The following is an 18,182-nucleotide window of genomic DNA, read 5'->3' as shown; positions in this document are numbered from 1 at the left end:
CGTTGCGATGTTGCAATGCCCCATGCATTCCCGGCAAAAACCCTGTACATAGCCAAGTAACTAGAACCTAGACTATCATTTAGTGAAGCATTCAGTGACGCGCATGATATTGTCACCGCAAGCGCCCGCGTTCGGCCCGTTGTCGGGCATGGCCCGCTAGGCTAACCTTGGGACTAGCCAATGTGGATCGGGAGCCGGGCAGTTAACTCCGCCGTACCAAATCTGCTCATTGAGGTGAGCACCTTCCTGGTCTGGCATGGACTCCGTTTATTTGACTGGGTGGTAATGTCATGTTTTTCTATCTGTTGCAGCCGTTGGTTTGGTCTTCCTTGTATTCTTGCCTAACGTCATGTTCATGTCAATTTTGGCTACACACGATGGCCAAGTAATTGATCCTTTGTGTTTTACGTGTTGTAACTAGACAGTATTTCGTCAACGATTAGATGACCTGGTTGGTTTTACAGAGATTATCATTCTTGCATACTGTTGCAGTTGGGAACTGGATTCCGAGACCTGTGGACACGTCGTTGCTTTCTGAGGTTGTACTGTTGGTTCTTCGTAGCCCTCCAGGCAGTAGCTAGTCTCTCTGGATACTAGGCGGATTCTGGGTCGACGTATGCTGTTATCAATTGACGTTTGGAATAGGCTTAGAACATGTCTTAGTTATAGAATTCTCAGCCCTGCAAGGTTTGTCAGTACAGCATAGGTACTTGGGTTGGTATGAAAATGGACAGAAGCCCGCATTCTATGAGTTTGATACCTAGTTGTAAAGAGACTGGGTAGGTAACTATCATGCTCCTTATTTCTTAGTCTGAGTTAGTCAAGCTATACACATTTCTGTTGACTGCCTATTCGACCCAGATTTCGGATGTGGTCGTCTCAGGCAAGGCGCTGAATATCACATTCAAAATCCAGAAAACTATATGATAATAGAAGTTGTGCGCCCAAGGCCGAGAGAGTGGTAACCAACTCTCCCTCTAGGTCTATGCCGGGCTGCCTTCCCGGTACTCATCGAAGCGGTTATTGTTATCACCCAAAGTATTACCGATAGAATCACACAGATCGAAGACTGGAGGCTGAGATTTGAACCCACGACCTCAATTCTGAATTCTTGAACTATATTTCATCTGCTCTATAGCCAAGCCTATAGCCAAGCACCCCCGACGCTGAGGGCAGAACTAATCACATGTCCCCGAATTTGTCTTGTTTGTTCAGCCACGAGGCATCGACAAGCATGATGTTTGTCGACTGAAACAGCCAATCAGCTCCATCTCAGGGATCAATGCAGACGCCCAGATGTGCAGGGATCACCCTTCAAAACGTTCAAAGCTTCGGTCGTTTTCACGAGGCACCCGCAGTTGAGTTAGGTTGGTGATACCGATACCCTAGGTGCATCTGTATGCAGATCACAACTCACAATCCGATCTAACCGAAAGCTATCTAGTTAGACAGTTTTAAATGCGCGAAGTTAAAAGCAAGCCACAATAAGGAAAAGGTACTCGAAAAAGCAAAGAGCGAAATCGGATCGGTTAAGCCGCACGGTAGTTAATGTGTCCAAGTCACTAGCTTCAGGCACGATGCCGAGAAACCACTTAGCGAGCAGCATCCAAAAAAAGCCAGGTGCGATCGGCTCGCTTTGTCTTCCGAATGGCGCTCGAATAGAGTTGACAAGTTTGATCATGCAGCATCGTCCTGGTCTTACTTGTGTGACGAGGTATAAACAGGTGATGGAGGGGAGGGCAACACCAATCACGTACCACCGCTAGCGAATCACATAAGAAAGACCCTGGTCAAGTCAAAGAACCCAAGACATGAAAGTTCAAAGACTCGACTACATCATAACAGAGACTTGCCGATCTTCTTACATTGCATACATACTTTCATTTCCACGATCAGGTAGTCATCAGGCATCCCTCATCACACGACCTGCATCGAATTTCTGTACACCGACTCTGAAAGCACTGCCTCGTTCTGGCTCGGTGCAGAAAACTCTCGCCACGTCAGATTCCTAGCACACAGACCTTAGCCTCGTGAATTCGTACTCATTCCCACATTGGCTTAGAGGTGTTCCCGTGACTGAAAGTGCATGCGGGCTGCGCCTATTAGTGCCCGACCCGTCCCCATCCTTGCTGCTAGACGCGCTCCCGTGTGGGTAACCTTGAGAAGGAGGGGTTTGTGTGGCTAATAAAAATCGGGGGGAAAATCATTAAAACGGCCTTTAACGGCCTTCCACAAAGGAGCAAAATTCATATGAAGAAAAAGAGATAGAACAAAAAAAACCAAAAAAAACAACCGAAATAAAACGTCGCAGCTCGCCAAAAATAAAAAATAAGAAAATCAAACACCGGTCAGACTGGGACACTGGGTCCTCTAGCGTTGGGGCTGCATTTTCAACGAGGAGCGCTCAGTCCCTGTCGAAAGGCCTAGTTTTGAGGACGAACTAGCGCGTCCTTAGGGCAAACAGCATCGAGTGGCCAGCAGCTTTGGATCGGGTGGATCCTGGGGTTCTCCGGAGAGCACGCTAGAGTGCCTCCTGCCTTATTGTAGAAGGACATTAAACTGAATTGGCCATGAAGTGGGGAACGGAAAGATGCGGACGGCAATGCAGTCGATTGGGTTCAAAAAACGTGGCCTGAGAAGGAGTGTATTTAGATTGGGCTCCATTTTTCACTCTGAACTACCAGTAGCGCGTACACACTTGGACGCAAACGGCATTGTCATCCCTAACACTATTTACCTCTTTGAGTAAGTGACCTTCTACAAATGTTGCACTTGACTTGAAGTGCATGAAACCCACCTCAATTTTTCTCGGCGATTCAAATAGCACAGTGTCACTCGAAACACACAGAGATACTGTACGGTAAAGACCGAGGTATTTTTGCCAGATGGCACACATGCATAGATCGGCGGGAAGGCCGGAGCGGCCCGTGGGACAAGTACCCCGAAACTTGATTGATTTAAATCTGCGCAATATTAGTACTCGTATTACGTATTACCCATGACATTATACACATAGTGCCCAATCCATGGTCGTGTCGGCATGGCTTCTCCGCCAGCACCTATGAATATCATGACCATCTACCATTATCCATCTCATTTTTCAACTTCACGTTCTCTTTGTATTATCGCAGATGGTTCGAGCTGAAATCGTCAGGGATTGGCGGTGACGGGCGCACGCTAATGGGCCCCCCGTACAACGTGGTTGTGGCTCTTTGACAAGGAACCCGCCCTGTCAGCGCAGCGCTAATGCAGGTTACCTTGGTTTATGATGGGCTTTCCGGATCCAGTGCTACAGCCCCGGGAACTTAGGGCACTCCACCCCTCTCGTTTATGCTTCTCCCTTCTTTCCTACCAAGCCTGGTTCGCTGATTGTCATATTTTTACTTCATCCTTTGACTTTGCGCCAGACTTCCGTATCCGACTATTGTCTTTCTCTGGAAGCCCCATCCGTATCGAAAGTGTGGCGAATGATCCGGCCGAACCCCACTCCTTCAGCTGATGTCTGATCGCCACACTTTCACCGCTCGATTTTTTTCTTTCTTAGTACGATGTACATGCAGTAGTTTCATGTACTTTGATGGACTAGGTAGTGCTGGCCAGAACTCGAAAACCTTGAATGTACGCAGTAAGAGAAAGTGTAATAATGTGTTCTATGAAATCATTGTGAATGAAAAATTCCAAGGAATCATAAAAATGATAACAAGATACATACCAACCCCGATATGCGTGGGAATGTGTCGACCCGACCCGAGCCCATCGCCATGGAAAATGATCCTGGTTCCGCGGGGCCGGTTGCGGTTGTGCGACTACGGTCCGAGGCGGTCGTTCGTCCACGACGGTTACGCAGCAAGGGTCACTCGGAGGAATTGCTGTCGATCTAACATACGTGCATGGATTAACCCATGCAAAAAAGAGGTCACCTGCCACATTACTGATGATGTCAATTTAATTGTCGCGATAATCGTGAATGTACGGTGTTGCCAATGCTGTATACGGTGTTTGTAGAACCTTTGCTGTCCTGTAGCTCATTCTATCACAGAGTGGCGAAACGTGCAAAGTCACTCGGGCACTACTGGCTAGTTGAAATGAAAAGGAAAAGAAAAGAATAGCCGTCTCCGTTATTGGCTTTGCAGAGCGACCGAAATCTGGTACTCTAATTCGAAATCCATGGTTCACTGCCTTCCGTTCCACGTTTCACCTGAAGAGCTGAAAGCAATTTACAGTGTCAGGTAAGGTCATTCTGAGCGAGGTATCAATTGATACCCTCACGATGATCCCATCTGGCAGAGCAAATGACCGTTTAATACAATCGTATACACTGTACAGTAAATCCCCCCTCCATGTCTATGGGTCACTGGCGCCGCTTTAGCCCGCACTGCCCGGGGCTCCACCCCGTTCTCTAAAAATTCCCCTGTGCTTTTCCAATCAGATTATTCCTTTCCTTTTATTTTCCTTTATTTCTCTGTCCATTCCGATCTGAGCTTCTTCTTCTTCTTCTCTTCTCTGCTTATCTTGTCGTGGGGTTTCAATTCCTTTATACTTGCTCACGTCATAATCGCCGAGGCTCTTGTCCTTTTCCTTTTTTTTTTCTTTTTTTCCTTTCCCTTATTTTCTTATTTCTTATTTCCTTTTCTGATCTTCTGCTTGGGATCTTTTCTGCATCTGCCATCCCTTCTCCTGCGTGACCGCGCTATGCTCACTTTGTCCGTGTGATTCGACCTCCCCTTTTCAATAACTCGACGTCACACCCCTGCACCCTTGACTCATCTCGTCTTACTTCCCCCCTTCAAAACAACACAAATGTCGGGCAATCCCAACGACCACGACCCTAACCGTCAGGGTGATCCAAATCGCCAGGATCCTCGCGATACCAGAGGTCCCCAGTATCCGGAGGAGCAGTCTTCTTACCCAGTATGTGCTGTTAACAAGCCAATCTATCGCGCTCCGGGCTGTGATTTCGCAGTGACTTCGGTTACTGATAATCCTATAGTATCCGCCTTCTTCTTACCCTCCACCACCTGACCAGGACCGTGCCTACCAATATCCTCCCCCAGCGCAGTACGGGGCACCTCAGTATCCCCCTCCTCCTCAGTATCCCCCATCACAATATCCCCCGGCGCAGTATCCGGACCCAAGATACCCCCATCCACCAGCCATGAACGCCATCCACGGAGCTCAAGATCCTTACCGTCTACCCCCGCCTCCGGGTCCTTATCGCGCGGATGGCTACGGCATTCCCGCAGGCCAAGGACATTACCAAGCAGCAGCTCCGCGACAGCGAACGGCCATTGCCTGTCGGTACTGTCGGCGCCGAAAGGTACGGGAGGGATTGCCCCACCCGACAGCTATCACGCGCTGATTTTTCATCTTTTTCTAGATTCGTTGCTCGGGTTTCGAGACGTCCGCAGATGGACGATGCAGCAACTGCGTTCGATTCAACCAAGACTGCATGTTTACCCCAGTCTCCTCGCAAACGCAAGCCTTTGTGCCTGCACACACCGCCTACCCTCATCTTCGACCTGGACAGAACGGGCAACCAGGGGGCCGCGGCGCACCACCTGTCCTCTACGGTGCCCATGGACAGCCTCTGCCGCCTCAGCAGCAGCCGCAGGGCTCAGAGGCTACCCTGCCGCCGCCTCAAGGGATGTACTATCAGAACGGACGACCCCCCATGGACGGTGCCCCGCCGCCCCTTGCGTCAACCATGCCTGATCCGGTAAGGCAGCCATCCCCTCCTGTAAATTGGATAAGAGGACTGAGCTGATGTTTTGATGCGCAGACAAACCGTCGAGGTTCGAGCTCGGGATTCGAGTACCCTGATCCAACCAATCTGGCGCCCGTGACGCCCGCTGGCTCTGCTCCTGGATACCAGACTCACACTACGTCGAGCCCTTACGCATATCCCCCTCCGCCTATCCACGATCGACGCACCTCGCCGCCATCAGCCTATAACTACGATGCACGCCCCTCCTCCTCGCCTCACGGCTCACCGTTTCCTCCCATGCAGTCCCACCAGGCGCCTTTGACTCCGCACCAGGGAAGCGTGCCCCCAGTTTCAGTTCAGCCGGGTAGCGTTCCAATCAACCCCAGCGGGACCCCTCAGCCAGGGGGTGTGACACCGCCCCCGACCTCCACCCCCGGTGGCTCGCAACGAGGCGGATTGAATGTGCGCGATATGCTGAACCCTGGCGATTCTCATGGCCGGTCCAGCACCGATAGCGACATGCTCAATGCGCTGAATCGTCGCGGCCCGCAATAGCGCCCTCTTATGTCACCATTCGAGCTCCTAGTGGGGAACTACGAAAAGCGGGAAAGTGCGATGCAAGGGTGATGAGGCAGACGATAGATCCGGAATGGGCCGTGTGCTGGCCATACGGTCCGAGAGCCATGTGTTGAGTGCTGGAATTTCGAAGGAAGAATTGCGGTCTCGTCGGATCCGGCGGACGATTGTCGGACCCGACTCCGAAGAAACTCGAATCGATGGAACCTCGGATGGAACCTCGGGTTCGCTTTCAGGGGCTGCAAGGGGAGTTTGGACGTCACATTCCGAATTATGGCGGCGAGCTAGCTTGGACGATGAACGCGACAAGTTCGTTACTATCCGATCTGTTTACGATGCTACAAAATGCGAACCCACGAGTTTCATGAGCACGATCTTGAATTTGAATTCGGTACCAAGACTCTCAGGCTGCATGGGCTCTGATTTATCGGCCATACGAATTTTTATTACTAAATCTGTTTTTCTTACGTTTTCTGTTTTCGATCTTGATCGACTGCGATACATGATTAATGGCAAACCTATTGGGTTGTCCAGAGAGTGTCTCGGCATGGTTTTCAGTCTGCGATTGCTATCCCGACTTCCATCGGTTTGAGCCGCATATCATGGGAGTCTTGACATGATCCCATTCTGCACTTCATGTGGCAACACACTACCTGACTGTTTTCTCCATATCCAATACGGAGCAAAGCAGAAATCGTCTGCATTGTTATTTGAATTTCGGGAGGCTATCTGTTTTTGCAATTCGTTATATCTTTATCATCGCGTTCTTGCACCGTTGTCGGCTCTAGTCCTTTTTTTTACGCTCTATATTACATTACCGGGAAGGCATTCGTCTCTTTGCTACTCTTTCTACATTCTCAGGGATGGAGGTGTGGCCGTGTGTTTCTCGCTCATGCGACTAAAAGACGGGGATCGGTTATGTCTACTTATCGTCTGTTCTTGCTGGTTTTTTCTTTACTATTGCCTGTCTTTCCGCTATCAAATGTCTGCTTATACTTATATCCGGAGGCTGTCTGATCACGCTTTTCTGCTATTCAATCACCCGCATGCTATTACACCTCCCGTTGGGATCTTGTATCTCTGAGCGCTTTCTCATCAAAAATTCTACCCGCTTTTCGACTGAGTAACCTTCCCAGCCCCACTTTCTAGCTCAGATCAGATTCCATCGGTATGGATCATCGCTGATCGGATCTGATCTCATCTGGTTCTGAGCTCAGGCTTTTTCCTTAGCTTCGTTGTTCCGATCTTCCCGGTTCCTGGTTCCCTTACTTCCCGCTTCTGACATATTCTTTGCTTCGTAAAAGTTGGGGGTAAACTGGAAGGGGGGTATAGTGTCGGCAGAAATGAGGAGTGCATAGCGGCTGTTTTGGCTTCAGTTCCCTACCGCGCTTCCCGAAAGGGGCCAGATTCTTAGCTGCATGTTGGAGTGCGAGTTATTGCATTCTTAGTTGCATCGTACATTTCATGCACGATGCACGGTCCCGCTCAGGATCTACCGTAACATGTGTCGTAATGTGTCTTAGAGCACTTACATTTACCTTTACATTAGTTATGTGGATCAGCCGTGTGCACGGAAGGGCGTGGTTCACGTGACTAGCCCTAATTCGGACAGTGAGCATTGCAGGGCGAATGGCAAGGCTTGACACGAGAACAGAATAGCTAGAGGTAACTTTGAGCCGGGTAATACGAATAAGGATAATGGATATGATGATATGAATTTGGAATTTCAAGTGCATGACTTAGCTACAAACACCTCCTTCTAAAGCTTCCGTCCTGCTGCTTCAAGAGTAAAAACGAAGAGTAGCCGAGAAAAAGGTATCCGACTGCCCCCGGGGCCGCAATTAAGCATTATGGCACGTTGAACGACGAGAATGTGAAGTCAAGAGAAGAACAATAACTGGAAAGGAACGTATCAATTGTAAGCACGAGTTAAGTACGAACAAACACACATGCTGAGAGCCTGAGATGACCGCATAATTAACAAATGAAGGAAAGTGAGTTAGATAGAAATGGGTGAAGTGATAGAAAACGGGAAGGTTGTGAGACTTTGACTCAGAAACTTTGCTCGATGATGGGATGAAAAGGACAGAGATGCAAAGAACGAAGCTTTTGCAGGGCTGGAACGCAGAATGCTGGTGGGGATGAGAAAGTAGTTGAAGACGATAGTTGGCAGAGATGCTTCGTAGCGAGATTTGAGCGAACGAGGGATTGGATGGGGGTCGTGAGGAAGATTTATTTGTGATTGGGGATTGAGTCGAGAACACGCGACATCTTCTTTGCCCGCGTTGCGTCCTCGACAACCATACCACGCTTTGCTAGTGTGCTCTGCACTGTCTCGACGACCTTGGTGAAGGATGAAGCCGCGCCGCGCTCTTGTTTAAAGCGGACCAAGCTGAGGTTTGCCTGCCGGCCATGCTCAAGGACTGTGTAGAATTCAGCGGTGAATTCAACTTCTCGGAGATGAAGGACTGGGATCGTTGTTAGCATAGTTCAATTTTGAGCGACGGGGGTTAGATGGACTTACAGTTTGCTTCGCCGACACGACCATGGACGACGCTGTTGGTCTTGTCAAGGTATACATCTTCCATCCCGAAATCGCGCCACTCGCGAAGGAGCTTGTAGAGCTCCTTGCGTCCCTTGACCTTGGAAGTGTTCAGGGCAATGACCTGGGTTGCGGGCTTGATCTGGAAGACACGGGCAAACCAGTTGTGGTTGGCAATTGAGCGGCGAGTGTTGCGGAATAGGGGTCGCGGATCTTCACATTCGCTGGAACTTTCCGTGCTTGCAGGACCCTTGCACATGAGGAAAGGATGGGGATTACCCTTCGTGGGCGTAGTTTCAAGCTCTCTCTCTTTCTCGGTATCTGTGAATTGGTTAGAATATCATTTTCAAGTTGCTTTGGCTGTCCTTACGAGTGGCCTCCTCCTGCAAGTTCTTGTTCGACTTCTTGGGCATGAGTCTCTTCAAAAAGGCACCTCCAAAGCGATCCATGGATGTCTTCCGGGTGGGGACCCGCTCTGTATTCGGGTCTACGGCTCGAGTGGGCGAAGCCGGCGGGAGAGTGATGGGCTTGTGCACAATGGTGGCTCCACTAGGGATGATAGGATGGGTATCTTTTGGCGGAAGACTAGGTGGAGTATCAGAGCCTTGATGGCGATGTCTGAACCATGACCACTTCTTGTTCTCGGGACCCCGAGTAGGGCTCTTCTCGGGGGACAGAGGAATTTCTTGAATGGGTGGCAGAGCAACAGACTGGCCGCCGCATCGAGAGGTGGTAGACAAATTCCGATCGCTGGTCAAAGAGCCGCTCATCGTATAATCATGGTCATCTGAGGTCGCGCTTTTGGCGTGATTCTTCTTCCGAATGGTCAGAGGCTTAACCTCCTCCATAGAGCGGAATGAGCTGTGCGGGACCATTCGAATCGTTGCCTTTGCATCGCCACCTTGAGATGAGGCAAGAGAGCGTACTTGCTGACGTTTAGGGCTGAGATCACTGGGAGCGCGCACAGGGCTTGCATGATCCTCATTTATGACAGGGAGGGTCTCCTTGGGAGCAGTGACAAATGGGTCTTGGAACGTTGCCATGTCCACGGTCCTCCGAGGGTTCTGGAGCTCGTCTTCTGCAATCAAGCGATCGAGATGGCCAATGACACCTGCGAGATAGGCAGGAATGTCATCAGTTCGGCCCTGGCTATGCTCAATGAGCTTGCGACGGGTCTCGGCAAGCGCCTTAATATTATACCCGCGGTTGGGCGTATCGGGCAGTGTAATCGGTTTATCATTTTGAGCTTGTTGGGGGCTTGCGATTGATACTGGAGTTGCCGGTGTGTCATATCCAGATCCAGCACTGGCAGTGCGGATGGTTGTGGCAGAACTCCCATTGAAAGCCTCCTCACAAATCTGGCTGAGTTCGTGGGAGACTTTGCGAGTGTCCTCCTTCCAAGTGTAGTCTGATTCGCGGACTTTCCGGACTTGGTGCATGCTCTTAACCTTGGGAGGGTTAGGTCGGACCATCATTGGCTGTGCTGGTAGCGGTGGGCTGCTCGGCATGTCCGGAAGATAGGCACCCTCTGCCATGAGCTGCAGGCTGCAGACGCTAGGTGAACGTTTGAGATCATTTCGTTGATTTGGCGTCGCAATCTTCCTCTTCTTCGGCTTGGCTGTTGTAGATCCTTGGGAGCGGTTGCGGGCGTGACGGAAGGAGACATTTCGACGATAGCTCATCGAGTGTATCGACAGCCCAGGAGCCCGCGAGCTGGAATGAGGCATCTTGGAAGACTGGGAAGACTTCATAGAGCTTGGACCGTGCTTGCGCTTTTGGAGTACAGTGAACGGAGAGCCCTCTGCGCCATTTGATTCGTCGGGTTCCTGCTCCTCTGCAATTGAAGGCGGAGGGTGTACCCTTGGCGAGGATGCATTAACCGGTGTCTGTTCGACCAGCTCTCGGTGAATGGTGATCTGGGCATACTTTGATTCTGGGGCAGTGTCAAGGTGCTTTGGTGATCGGTAGGGGTCATAGCTCTCCATGGTGCCGGATGACATTGGCCCTCTGAAGGAGCTGTGGCGACGAGGGAACTCCTTCGGAGATGGGCACTGAGCGCGACGCTTGGAATTACCCTGACCGGTCTGACTGCGTCCACGGCGAACTCTATCACCGGTTCGGGAGATGTGGTGGTAGTCACTGGCTGAGTATTCAAGTGGCTGTCCTTGGTAGTTTTCTAGCTGTTCATCCCGGAACTTGGCTAAGGCGTTGTAAAACATCCTCTCGTGTGTTGGTCTTGGTACCATGTTAGCATGATGAAACTCATTTCCAATGTGAGAGATATCGGTACTTACTCAATGCAAAGGAGCCGTTGAATAAGTTCTTGGGGCTTCACATCATGCCACAAAGTCTGCAGGTTTCGCAATATGTCCATATCAATATCCTGTTGAGAAGAAAGAGTTTGTCCACAATCATTCACCGACAAGGGCGGAGGAGGCCCGACATAGTGGTCTATCATGGCGTTGTGAAGCTTTTCATATTTGGTGAACAACGGATGCAACCAAATGTTCTGCATCGAAATTCGATCTTCTGGCCGCTTTTGGAGGATACGCTGAATCAGATCAGCTGCCTCATCGCTTAGTTCCGATGGAATGGTATATTCTCCTCTTTTCACGAGCCGCAGGGTCGTGGCAAGATCTCCGCCATCAAACGGCAGGTAACCTGTCAAGAGGGCATAAAGGATGATTCCACAACTCCACATGTCGGCTCTGTCGCCGCGATACTTTCGACCGTAAATGATCTCCGGCGCTGCGTAATGAGGACTGCCACAGGATGTATTCAACCAGTGGCCTGCCGGCTGAAGAGCGGCCATTCCGAAATCAGCGAGCTTGACGTTATGATTCTTGTCAAGCAAGATGTTCTCTGGCTTCAGATCACGATGGCAGATATTGAAACGATGACAATAGCCAAGAGCCGCAATGATCTGTCGGAACAATCTGACGGCCTCTTCTTCAGGCAGTGGTCCTTTCTGAGAAACATAGTCAAACAATTCTCCGCCCTCAACGTACTCAAGTACAAGATACCTAGCAAATCTGTTAGTTGTCTCTTCTTTGGGGGGATATGGTTGAAACGCACAATTCCCCGCGGTTCTCCCAAACATCATAAAGACTGATCACATTAGGGTGCTCAATCAACTTCATGATAACAACCTCGCGTTCAATTCCACAGGGCATTTGTCGAGCCCCCGTGTTGGGAGCAAAATTCGCAACGTTACGGTCCATTGCGGCAATGCTTTCACTCTGCACCATCGCAGCTGACTTCTTGGACACGATCTTGATGGCGGCGGTGTTTCCAGTGACCGCATGCTTCGCCAGTCGAACCCGGCCTGTCGCACCCTTTCCCAGTGTCCGTCCCAATTGCCATGGTCCCACGTGTGTCTTCCGTTTGCCCCGGCTTGATAACAGAGATGCCGCTGACATGATCGAGTTCCTAGCTGAATCGGGCTGCATGTCGGTGGCCACGGAAAGGCGCTCATTCTCCTTATTCCTTTGCGGAGTCATAAAAGACATACGGTCAGGAGTCTTGACTGGCTCGGACTCGTCGATTAATAGGCGTGGAGTCCCAACATTCGATGACATAGACTTGTTCATCCGACCTGACGCGTCTCCCAAAGGCTGGCGCCTCCGCTGGGAGTCGCTGACGTCGGTCATTATCTGATCCATGTTGGCGTTAGACTTGCTATTCTGTTCGTGTGTTGGTTAAATGAGTGATAGGGTATTAGACGAGAATCTATACTCTGATTAGCTCTTCGTCAACATAGATATCAGTCCCACACGCACAAGAGATTAGGTTAAATGCAAAACATCAAAAAGGGAACACTCCCGTGGAGTATCAACGAAAAGAAGCTGGCTGTAAAGATCGGCTCCAGGTGTTTCTGGTGAATAGTAAACGAATGAGGGACAAGAACTGTTCAACACCACATCATCGAGGTCGAAGTAAACGAATATCACGAAAACACGAATCGAGGCTGACGACCAAACGAAGAGAAGAAGATGAAGATGTCAATATTCACAAAGACAAAGAGGTTGGCTCACATGCTTCGGCTGGCGTGGAATGAGTGGGATTCCTTCTTTCTCGGGAGGAATGTCACGGGCTACATCAACTCCACCACAGATTCTACTACCACAATGTACATAGACCTACATAGTGGTTTGTATGTTCGAGAATGTATACCCAAGTACTCCTACGTAGTGTTTGCTCCTCGTCATGTGTTTCCTATATGAGTGGTTTCGATGCTATTCACAACTCTACGATTTCTCTCACTAGGTCCCTCACTAGGGTTGTTCTAGTTCTTTCAATATCAGATGTATCCACCCGTCCCCAATATTTTGAAGTTATTCTACGGCGTACATCAATGGCTATCGACGGGAGATGGGCATTCTCCCAAGAAAGGGGGATCAAAACAAAACAACACCCAGGACTACGACCTCATTAATAGTTTGTTTGGCAGGGGTTGATAGTGGACATTCCACGATACCTGATCTCTTAATTTCTTTTACATTGTGAAATCTAAGGGCATTTGGATAAGGCTGCTGCACAGACTGCCAAGACATCAAGCTGTCACCTCTGTATACAATTTGTACGGAGTTGATCTCCAGGATACTTGCATAACACTTTTAGTATCACCAATGCTGCTCACTGATAGGCACATCATTGACATCCACCCCATCTGTAAACCATCGCCCCTCACCATTCCCGTCAGGGCCGATTAAAACATCATTCCCACTCATCATCCGCTTGCGCATCTTCCCTGTCTCCCGATCGAAAGTCCAATCTTCTAGTCCATAACATCGCTTCCAACGCATCTCATTCTCTGCATCCTGGCACTCATACCAAAACTGTACAGCGATGCGATCATCCTGGAAAGCAAAGAGTTCCTTGCGGAGTCGGTAATTCCGCTCACGCTTCCATTTGGCAGTCAGGAATGCGACGATGGCCTCTGCCCCCGTTAAGAAGGTGTCTCGATTACGCCAGATACACGTTGCGGTGTATCCCCGAGCGACTTGGGTGGGGTCTCTGGTACCTAGTCAGAGCGATAAAAAAAGGCGACGTCATATCTTGGAGGTCGAATAGCGACCAGACCAGAAATTAAAACTTGGGAGGTATGCTCGCATGTTCGCAGGGCGCTCCGCTAAAACAAGAAAACAGCGGAAACACAGGGTTGCAGGAATGCAAGGGGTAAAATACCCCCGACGCCCTTGTGTGGACCACATGGGATTGTTCAGGGCCAGCCATGATCAACCGAGACTTACTGTGTGTTCCACATGTCCTGCGCTGCTTTGACCTTTTGTTGCGCAGTCTCCTGTGTAAAGGGTGGTTTGAGGTTAGCCATGATGAGATTGTGGCATAGACACGAGTTTGTGTGAGAGTTAAGATGCAATGGTTAAGGTAAGATCATGGCATGAATAAATGCTTACGAAGTTTTGGTCTGAGGTGAAGTCGCTTGAGTCATTGACGTAAGGTTGTACGACATGAGGTCACTACAAACGAGCGTTCTCGTGACTATGTGAAGGCCTGAAAAAAGGGGAAAGAAAGAAGAGAAAACGAGATCTATCAATCAAACAAACATCGAAGTATTGAAGCTTGTTCTTAGCCAAGCTCATCAAATGACTTGGCAATCAAGTCTTGAATTATAGCAAGTGGATGTCACACATGGCCAGACAGGACGTACGCTTATCTGGTTCTCATTAACAGGGAAAAAGGTAAAGCACGAAAATATTCGATATTCTCTCCAGCTGTGACCCGCTACCTAATTTGCTGTAATGTAGTGACTAGCTTTAACCTATGTACGGAGTAGGTACCAAGTATAGCCACTCATGATGTGTTGGAATATGTATCCATCACTGACTTGCCAACTGACCAATATTCAAACATATATTTCATCTCAACCTAAGCTTGCTACCTTACCTAGCTTTGATCTAGTACCCTAAGAAGACATGTATCTTACTATATCCATGAGACTTAAAAGGTACTGAATGCCTACGTTCCCGACAGATGCTCTTTGCGGACATACGGCAGGGCCCGTATAAACAGCCAGAGTGTACACTGGAAAGAAACCGTAGAGATCCATTCGTGAGAAGAGCCGACCAAAACTGCTCGAGGTGTTCTATGAGCTGACCGATCATGACGCTTCATAGAATTATTATATTATAGGTATATCTTACCCTTTCGGGGTCTGATACCTACAGATAGAAGCGTCGAAATTCGCTCATGCATAGAACAAAGAATAAATGTGTCCATTGTGCTCAATTTTGCTTGCACCAAACATAGCTTTCTTTATCCTGGACCAGGCATATACATACCTTATCATCAAAGAAACACTCTTCATTCAGTATATCCAACAATCTATTACATGGATCTCTACAAATACCAGCTTCTCCACGGTCCACCCCAGTACCACCCACATCCTGCCCTAGCTGCTAGTTTCCCCATTACCCAAAAGGTCCAAACCAAGCAAATCCAACAGAGAGAGCCTACAATGTGCAAACTGCGATACAAATGGTACCGCGGCCATTGTGGTATCAGTGGCTGTGGACACACAGAAGCAGTGTGGCTTGAGCGCTGTAAGGAAGCCAGAACACGTGAGAGACAAGAACCCTGCCCCCATCCTCGTCCCGTTCTTCGTATCACCGAGGCTTTTGCAATGGGTCTTTGTCGTCCTTGTCTTGGGTGGCCTGTGTTGATTCCAGGAGCTCCTAAACTAGCTCGCCCTGAACGGGTTGATAACCCTCGTCGCCAGTGAGGTCTCCACTCGATAGTATGATATGGCGTTTGAATACTTTTGTTTAAGGTGACCCGTAGATCGAAATGACCAGTCTTATCACTGAGGAATAGGAGCTTGGAGGATGTTAAGTATTCCAATTCGTGACTGATTCTTCTCTTCTATAGTTTATCCCTTGAACAGCCCCCTCTATAACCTCGATAATGTCGGAGGTACAATCTGTACCAATTTCGCCGCCTCCACCGCATTTTGTCCACTCGTTGCTTGCAAAAGACTCAAAACAGAAGGTGTGGTCGATATCCGAGAGTCCTTTCCTGAAATCCGTGGCAACAGTATCACCGAAGAAGCCTCTTGTGGCCAGTATCCAATCAAGGAGTCCGAGGTATTAGAATACCAAGAAAGGGGGGTAGCCAAGGAGTCGGACGCATAGCCAATTCCAGACCGTGAACTACCATCACCAGCCCCGGCTTCGATAATGACCGTCGAAGAGGAATGGAATTGGGCATTCCTTGTGCGAATGCCGGCGTTCTTTTTTCCGGTCAATGTGCTAACGTAGATTATTCCGTCGACTGGTTGGCCCAGAAAGAATTGCACGCCGGAGGCTTGTGCTGCATGGTATATCTGTGATTAACACTAAAGCGATTAGCAATTATGTCACACCCTTTTTTTTGTTATCGGTCAAGAAAACGGTGCTTCTAGGGTACACTACAGGTGTCAAGTTCCCAGATGGAATATGTTGCTCCTTGGCGAATACCGAAACATTGGTATAGCCTTGTTGGGAGAGATGTAATGCAGTAGAAAGTGCGAGAGCGCCTGCGCCGATGATGATAATGGCATCAGATGTGGAAACGACCATAATGAGAGAGATAACACGTCGAGTTCGTTCATGTGCCTGTTAATGGGATGATATAGTAGTATCCTTGCTCCCCCGCGGGAAAGCGCGTTCCAAATAGCGTCATGTTTTGCGAAGTTGGAGAACTATTTATGGAAATCGTGCTTTGGCCTGTTTTGTTGAAAGAAGCCCGCATCGAAGATAGTCGTGAGGAGATCGTGAGGAGGCCGTGAGGGGAAATTTTGATGCGAGTGCCGATTACGGTGCCGTAGCCGATCATCGGCTTGGTCGCCCGATCACGGGTTTTCTCCAGTTCCACCAGTTCTACTCCTGTCTAACTGTCTATAACAGCTCCTTGGTTATGTCCCAATCTCACATGCAGTTTTAGGACTACTGTCTACTGGAAGGTATTCTCCACGGTTGCGTGCATATATAGTAATAAAGGCTAGGTGGTATAAATAGTGATGCAGCGGCCTCCAGGTTGAAAGTTCGATCAATATATAGGTCGAGCCCGACAGACCGGGCATAGGTGGTAGGTACAGGAGTGCACCCTTAGCCCCCTACGGCGGAAATCGCGGAAACCTCTGAGTAACAAATTTTATCAAATATCAGTGGACTCCTAGGTACCTAGAAATACCTAATAGCCTTGCCTCACGAGTCACGACAAACTGCGACAGACTTTAAGCGCCGACAAGCGGGGTACAGGCCAATTCTCCGGGATGGCTGCCGATGTGCTTCAAAAGACAACTTTTCTCTGCTTCTTTGGGTCTATGAGTCTATCCGAAGTCAAGTTAACATACAGCTTTGAACTTGATTCAATTACAATATGGCCGAGATTGAGAACGCAACCCTCTGCATCCTTGGATGTGGTAAGTGTACAACCTCATAAGCAAACGATATCAACTAAAACCCCCAAGGAAACCTGGGCATCGCCATCCTAGACGGTCTAGCCAACGCACCAGCAAAAAAGCCCAACCATCGCGTATTCAACAGTGTCATCGCCTGCGTGCGCAGTGAAAGCTCAGCAAACCGAATAACCACCCGCTTCGGCACAGAGGGCAACATAGGCGTAGTCCGTAACAACAACGTCGAAGCCGTCCAATACGCAGATGTCATAATCCTAGGCCCCGACCCGGCCGATATAGAATCCGTCCTACGCCAACCAGGTCTACGCGAAGCACTATCCGGAAAACTCCTCATCAGCATCGCAGCGGGCTGGACAAGACAGAAGCTCGAAACCACACTCTACGGCAGTCCCACAACAGCCAACAACGTCGCCGGCCGGGCCTGGGTCGTGCGCACACTGCCCAATATTGCGGCACAGGTTTCCCAGTCATTGACGGCAATCGAGACCTCCGAGCTTGCGTTGCCGGGAAAGTATCTAGAGGTCACGACGTGGATTTTTGAGCAGATTGGGAAGGTTGTGCATGTTGAGCCGAGACTGATGAATGCGACTACGGCTGTTGGGGGCTCGACGCCGGCTTTCTTTGCTGTTATTTGTGATGCGATGATTGATGCTGCGGTGGCGGTTGGGCTGCCGAGGGATTTGGCGCATACTATGATTTTTCAGTCGATGCAGGGGACTGCGACGATGTTGCAGAGTGGGGTTCATCCGGCGCTGCTGAAGGATCAGGGGACTTCGCCGGAGGGATGTACGATTGGCGGCTTGATGGTTATGGAGGAGGCTGGTGTGCGGGGTCATGTTGGGCGGGCGTTGAGGGAGGCGGTTACTTTGGCGCGGTTGATGGAGACGACGGAGCATGTTAATGATACCAGGCATTGATGAAATAGGATATGTGAGACTGTC

General features: G+C 49.5%; 5 protein-coding genes across 5 annotated transcripts; 2 read left to right on the top strand and 3 right to left on the bottom strand.

Annotated features, from left to right (window-relative positions):
• Positions 1 to 4,800: 4,800 nt before the first annotated feature.
• Positions 4,801 to 6,259, top strand: N7515_002309 (Zn(II)2Cys6 transcription factor domain-containing protein; the record flags this gene model as incomplete). Its single annotated transcript, XM_056663053.1, has 4 exons — positions 4,801 to 4,911; positions 4,991 to 5,317; positions 5,378 to 5,716; positions 5,780 to 6,259. The coding sequence occupies 4 exons, from the start codon at positions 4,801 to 4,803 to the stop codon at positions 6,257 to 6,259; spliced, it is 1,257 nt and encodes a 418-aa protein (XP_056525166.1).
• A 2,253-nt stretch (positions 6,260 to 8,512) lies between these two features.
• Positions 8,513 to 12,484, bottom strand: N7515_002308 (serine/threonine-protein kinase; the record flags this gene model as incomplete). Its single annotated transcript, XM_056663052.1, has 5 exons — positions 8,513 to 8,748; positions 8,805 to 9,143; positions 9,193 to 11,057; positions 11,117 to 11,845; positions 11,898 to 12,484. 5 exons carry the CDS (start codon positions 12,482 to 12,484, stop codon positions 8,513 to 8,515), a joined length of 3,756 nt encoding a protein of 1,251 aa, XP_056525165.1.
• Positions 12,485 to 13,444: 960 nt separating this feature from the next.
• N7515_002307 (nuclear transport factor 2 family protein) lies at positions 13,445 to 14,154 on the bottom strand (the record flags this gene model as incomplete). Its single annotated transcript, XM_056663051.1, has 2 exons — positions 13,445 to 13,838; positions 14,075 to 14,154. The coding sequence occupies 2 exons, from the start codon at positions 14,152 to 14,154 to the stop codon at positions 13,445 to 13,447; spliced, it is 474 nt and encodes a 157-aa protein (XP_056525164.1).
• A 1,578-nt stretch (positions 14,155 to 15,732) lies between these two features.
• Positions 15,733 to 16,399, bottom strand: N7515_002306 (FAD-dependent oxidoreductase; the record flags this gene model as incomplete). Its single annotated transcript, XM_056663050.1, has 2 exons — positions 15,733 to 16,164; positions 16,250 to 16,399. 2 exons carry the CDS (start codon positions 16,397 to 16,399, stop codon positions 15,733 to 15,735), a joined length of 582 nt encoding a protein of 193 aa, XP_056525163.1.
• An 802-nt stretch (positions 16,400 to 17,201) lies between these two features.
• Positions 17,202 to 18,158, top strand: N7515_002305 (pyrroline-5-carboxylate reductase family protein; the record flags this gene model as incomplete). The annotated part of the gene is made up of 2 exons (XM_056663049.1): positions 17,202 to 17,244; positions 17,293 to 18,158. 2 exons carry the CDS (start codon positions 17,202 to 17,204, stop codon positions 18,156 to 18,158), a joined length of 909 nt encoding a protein of 302 aa, XP_056525162.1.
• Between the last annotated feature and the right edge of the window lie 24 nt (positions 18,159 to 18,182).

This window comes from Penicillium bovifimosum (assembly GCF_028826915.1).
Source record: "Penicillium bovifimosum strain IBT 22155 chromosome Unknown utg000002l_segment0_segment0, whole genome shotgun sequence".
Classification (NCBI taxonomy): Eukaryota; Fungi; Ascomycota; class Eurotiomycetes; order Eurotiales; family Aspergillaceae; genus Penicillium; species Penicillium bovifimosum.
The sequence above is the reverse complement of the archived record's forward strand: the minus strand, read 5'-3'. Positions and strand labels throughout refer to the sequence as shown.